The 6000-nt window shown below is 38.4% G+C and overlaps 1 protein-coding gene across 1 annotated transcript in view; it reads right to left on the bottom strand.

Moving 5' to 3' along the window:
• Positions 1-6000, bottom strand: part of FREM2 (FRAS1 related extracellular matrix protein 2) — a 230825-nt gene that overhangs the window by 24810 nt on the left and 200015 nt on the right. Inside the window, exons 13-15 of the mRNA XM_008576888.1 lie at positions 4228-4386; positions 2569-2872; positions 672-803 (exon numbers count right to left, since the gene is read on the bottom strand). Coding sequence (XP_008575110.1) covers positions 672-803; positions 2569-2872; positions 4228-4386 — 595 coding nt within the window. The remainder of the gene's footprint in view (positions 1-671; positions 804-2568; positions 2873-4227; positions 4387-6000) is intronic.

Below are 6000 nucleotides of genomic sequence, written 5' to 3'. Positions count from 1 at the left end.
AGGGTTCAGATCCCACATACAGACCGGTTCCCGCTCACTGGCTGAGCGAGGTGTGGGCGCAGCGCCGAGGGTTGCGATCCCGTTGCTGGTCCCGGTCTGGTACGGGCGCGACACTGAGGGTTGCGATCCGTTGCCGGACATGAAAAAAGACAAAAAGGAAAAAAAAAAAAATTCTGGTCACGGCTTCCTATCCAGAGAAAATGAACATAAACTATAATACCTGTTAGTTTCATTTTTTATATTATTTTAATGTCTAGAAAATATCTTAGTTATTGCAATAAATATTGAGAGAGACTTAGAAAACTCCAACTATGAAATAGCAAATACATGTTGAAGGCAAGCATTGAGATACCAAAATGCTTTACTGGAAGTCCAAGTTCAAAGACACATTTGTGCTCTTTCACAAAAGCTAGCATATTAACCAAAGTTCTGTTTTATTGTGTTTGGACATGTGCTAAATTTATTTAATTTTAAATAATGCTTAAAATGTGAGACTTTAAAAAACTGAGTAGAAAAAAAGCAGAAACAGTTGAAAGAAGCAGAAGGACTTGAAGCTCAAGTTGCAAAGTGCACACTTTTTAAAGCTTGGTTATTTAGAAGATTGAGTAGAATAAACTAGATAAGAAAGAGTCCAGAACACTTCCACGGATTTGCTTACCCAAGTCACCTACCGTCTATGTGTGGCATCGTGACAGTAAGCTTGATAAGGTTTGAGTAGTCTGGGTCCTCGGGGCCTGTGTAGCGCAGTTTCGCTGAGAACGGCTCTGCCCCCACTACCCCACGCACACGGGGCTGGCAAAGACCTCAAGGGAAAATGAACACATTTATGTTAACAGAAGATAATAGATAACATCTAAAGAATGTTTTAAAAATAGGCATTATTACTTTTCCACATAATTTAAAATTCTCTGTGGACTAGGGCATGGCTAAGTGTGTATGTCATAAGAAAGCAGAATATCACAGCGTGAAAGTAATCACAGCAGACAACTCAGTGGCCACTTAACATTTAGATTTTTTAAAGTTTGAAAAAATAGTTATTGTTTAATGTGATTGAATATGTGCTGGTCATTCTAGGTCATGTTCATAGTCACGAGATCATTTCAATATAAGGTGTGAACAGATACAGTAAAAATGATTGAAAACCAATAGATTAAAAGTAAGTGTAGTTACATTAAGTGAATTTGATATTTACCTTGGAATAATGTACTTATGATTAGTTATAAAATATGCATTATTTATAAGTGAATAAAACTAAAAATGCACCCATTTTAACAACAAACACTAAAGTCTTCTTAAAAATCAGAAAGCAATATTCATACAGTAGAGATTTTTCTCTCCGTATGTAATTTCTTATAATATCTGTATTATAAATGTAGTTCATTTTCTCTCTTTCTCTGTTTCTCAGTGACTCTCAAAAATTGTGACATGAAACGTGTCCTCCATTGTTCCCTTTAAGAGACAACTGTGATGTTCTCATTTAAACATCATAGAAGGAACCAAGTTGCTGAATTACAATTTCAAGAGAATTAGAAAATATGTCAATTTTTTCTATCTACACAAAAGAGAGAAAACAAACAGGTATTTGTTAGAATAGTGATGAAATCAGAGGCAGGAACTGCATCTGAGCTGTTTTATTGATAAGGACACTCATTTTAAGGCACTGTTTAATTTTTTTTGTACCGATGGTGGGAGGTGGTACACATGACTTTTCTTCATGCAACAAATGTACTTCTGAACGCTGTGTGCAAATGGAAGTTTTAGAAATAGAATTGTATGCATACAATCTTTAAAATATCTAACAAAAATTTTTCTGCAGAGTAAAGAATTAGTTTATAAAGTGAATTTCCTGCTTTTGCAATGATGTCTCCAGCCACATCCTATTCCCTGCCTCCAATGTATCCTTGGCTCTAGCCCCAAACACAACCTCCCTTGTAATAAGTAGGTATGAGTATTTGCACATACCTCTCTACCTGTCCTCTCCTGTCCCCAGCAAACTCTTACTCACCTGAGCTTTCTGACCTCCTTGCAGGACATACGCACCCCTTGTCCAGATCTGACCATACCATCCTGCTTTGTCTCTTGATCCTTTTTGCTCTCCTTCTTACATGCTTCCCCATTTTCCTGCTTTTCATTACCAAAATATTCCATGTTCTTTCATGCTTGCATGAATCATTTCTCATGTTTTATTCCTCTACCATTTTCAAGATTCAACTTAAGTATCTCCTCTTCGATGAGCCTTTCCTGACCCACTCAGGGTAGAACTAATCACTCCCACTTTTGCATTCTTGTGCCCTCTCCAGTCTAAAATTTGTCAGTGTCCTCAACTCAGGACGGGGATCCTAACTTACATTTCTTATTGAAGCATAAAGCACTGTTTTGGGGGCTCAAAAAATGTGGAACAAATAAATATTTGTTTACTAATGAATATTTGTAAGAATGGATTTTTACTTTAAAGTAGTTACACAGCATTATGGAGTAGTACACGGGACATCTGGAGGACTTGATAACCAGAAATTAGACATTCCACAGTTTTCCGCTGATCTTCATGTGCAAACGGCAGTGCCTTACCTTCTTCTCTGCTGATGGTTACAATAGGGCTCATCAGCTCCAGGCCTTCATTCCCGTTGGCGTTGACAGCACGGGCCGCACACTGCACCCGGGAGCCAGGCTGAAAGTATATGGAGTCTAATGTGATCATCTTGGATGAAGTGAAAAAGGTGTCGAAGTCCACTTCTCTCATGGGGCTGGTCACGCCATCAGGGCCTGCGGGAGCACTGATCAGCCATCGGTACCGGGTCAAAGTGTCATTGATGCTCTCACTTGCACAAATAGAGCCTGTTTTGTCATAGTCTGAATATTTGGGGTTGCAAGCCTATGGAAAACAAATAACTATATTAGGGCAACAGTATAGAACATCGTGAAATTATTCCTTTCAAGTGCTCACTGTCATGGTGATTTCACTGCTGCTTCTTTTTCCATTTCTACATGCTGTTCATGCAGCTTAGAAATTTCCAACTTCCAATTTACTTTCATGAAATCACAAATAGATTTTATGAACTCTAATCTTGCATTTCAGACAGCTTACTTGATACATGTAAAATTGTTAAGTATGTCATCATCCCTTGAACCCTAAGAGTTGCTGAATTATCCTTATTCTTTCTCTTTCCTGGTTCCTCTCTCCACCCTCCCACATCCAGCTGGTCAGTGAATTTGGTTATTCTTTCTTTGCAATGTTGCTTAAGTTAGTACCTTTCTTTCCATTCCCAATGCCATCTCCCGATCTAATTCAGGGCTTACTGTCCAGTCAAGTGACACAGTGCTGCCCTGTTAACATGCCAACATAACTCCTCTGATCATGCAAGAACTTCCTGCCACCCGAAAAATGAAGTCCCAATTCCTTCACATGACATTTAAAGGTCTCTATAATTTGGCACTAAATTACTATTTCTGCTTTGTTAATTCAGTAAACATTTACTGTTTACTGAAGGATGTTATGATATAAAAATAAGTAAGCCATACTTTTTGTTCACAAGGAGTTTATAATTTAGAGTCAAGAGAAGGCAAGTAAAAAAGTAATGATAATATGCCATTTTTTATGCTATTGCTCTAGCTGTAGCTTGCGTTGCAATCACTTCTTTCTGGAATGACCTTCTCTTATAGGACTCTTATCCTAAACTATCGAAATTCCACCTTAACATCCAAGCCTCCGTCATGGAGTTGCAGATCTAGCTCCTAATTTATACGTTGCAATCACTTCTTTCTGGAATGACCTTCTCTTATAGGACTCTTATCCTAAACTATTGAAATTCCACCTTAACATCCAAGCCTCCGTCATGGAGTTGCAGATCTAGCTCCTAATTTATATCCTTCTCATGACAACGATCATGTTTTGCCTTCTATTAATAATTCCTATATATTTTTCTCTTCCTTATTTTTAAACTCCTTGAGTGGAGTTCATGCCTTATTTATTTTTCTATCAGTGACAGACTCCAAGATAACACACTTTGTACACATCAGTTAATTAACCTTTGTTAGGTGAAGGAAGAAAAATGAGAGCTTTATTTGATTAATGCTATATTTTCCTTTTCAAAGTTTAAAGATTAAACCTGATGGTATTATCTTACTTATATTTCTTCATGAAAAAGCTCATATATATTAAATCAAGTTTATAACTATTTAATATAATTATCTTACAATATTCCTCAATTTTGTCAATTTCCTACTCACTGTGACGCAGACAACAGGATAGCCAGACACAGGCCCAGCACTCTCTTTAGCTCTGGAAGTGTCATCATACATCAGCAAGGACACAATTTGAGGGACAGAAGGAAAAGTGACATCTGCCATGCTGTTCATTTCTTCTATATATACAATGGCTTTGGTCACCTAGAAGAAAAAGATAATTATCACTGATTAGTGAAATATTAGACTTTTGGTGCTTTTATTTACAGAACAATACTTACATTGCCTGGAAAACCCACGGCCTCATCATGAGGAAATTTGTCACACCCAGAACCTCTGCACAATGATGGGCCTTATATGGTTTGTTGCACTTGACCCTGGTACCTTGTTCACATCCTGTGGTTCCAGGGGAGGGCGCCTGAGCCTCGGGAAGCTAATCTGAAGACTGACCAGCGGCCCACGAGGTATTTGGGCTCTAATTCTTCTCTCCAATTGTAGTAATAGTAGCTAAATCTGTCTTGGGCTTGTGAAGAGAAAGTTCTATGAAAAAGTCAATTAGCTAACAGTGGGAAGAAAGCTGAAAGGCAGATCTGTGAAAGGGAGATCACAGAGGTCATGGGATGGTTAGGGCCATGAAGAAGCAGATACCAGTGATAAGCAAAACTTTAAAGGCATTGCCTGAAGCACAGGCAGCAGGAGAATTTGAGTTTCATACAGAAGAGGAACTGGGAGCATCTCCTGCCAGGCAAGGTGACAAGAACACGTTGCTATAAATTTGCTCTGGCTCCCGAATGACCTTTCGATATCTGGCTACATATCACAGTTTCCCAGCCTGTATTTACATGTACATTCTTAAAAGAAACTTTTTTTTTTTTTTTCTTTTTGTCTTTTTCCGTGTCCGGCAACGGATTGCAACCCTCAGTGCTGCCCCCGCACCGGACCGGGGACCGGCAACGGGATCGCAACCCTCGGTGTTGCTCCCGCGCCTCGCTCAGCCAGTGAGCGGGAACTGGTCTGTATGTGGGAGTAGCAGAAATACCATCAAGCATAAAGATTACAAAATGATAAAATACTTAAGAAAAAAAATGATCTCACACTAATAGTGAAACAAATAATAAAAGCTGTCTAGTAAAGTGAAGCATAGATGTAAAATTTGAGCTGTTCCTAAAATGACATGTAGTTTTAAAAATTATTTTCAGTGTAAAGGTTAAAATTCTGTGGAAATTGTGTTTATCTTGAGGAAAATCTGGTTCATGATACAGTGTAAGTTAAATAAGCACAGAAAACGAGTTTTAGGGCTGTAACATTTTGTCATGAGGCTCTGGACATCAACTTCTGATAGAGCTAGAAGAAACAGGTGCGGATTTTGAGGTTTAGCAAAACAGTTTTGTGGGTTAAAATGCATGTTTTGATGAATGCAGCACCAAGTCTCATCTTTGTGCTGGGGTGATGCTTTCTCTCTGGAGGTTAGTCTCAAGTTCAACCATGACTGACTGATGTGGGAAAGGGAAGCGGGCTGATGTGGGGGTCAGTGAATCTAGTCCTCGAGTTTCTACAAACATTAATATTCAAAGAAAGAGACATGAATTTCATGATTATGATCTAATCAGAACACTATTTAGGCAGTGAAAAGCGATTGTGCACATCCTTTTCATGTAAAGCTTGTACAAAGTATCATTACTTCATTGTACATGACGTCATTGCTTATATATATGCATTTTCTTGGATAAAATGCTGGCCATAAATTTATATACATGTGTATTACTCACCTGCGTTTCTGCTATCATATTTTCATCAGGTTTTAGGTGAACAGTGAAG

The sequence above is a fragment of the Galeopterus variegatus genome, unplaced genomic scaffold, assembly GCF_000696425.1.
Source record: "Galeopterus variegatus unplaced genomic scaffold, G_variegatus-3.0.2 Scaffold1418, whole genome shotgun sequence".
In the NCBI taxonomy this organism is placed as follows: domain Eukaryota; kingdom Metazoa; phylum Chordata; class Mammalia; order Dermoptera; family Cynocephalidae; genus Galeopterus; species Galeopterus variegatus.
The sequence above is the reverse complement of the archived record's forward strand: the minus strand, read 5'-3'. Positions and strand labels throughout refer to the sequence as shown.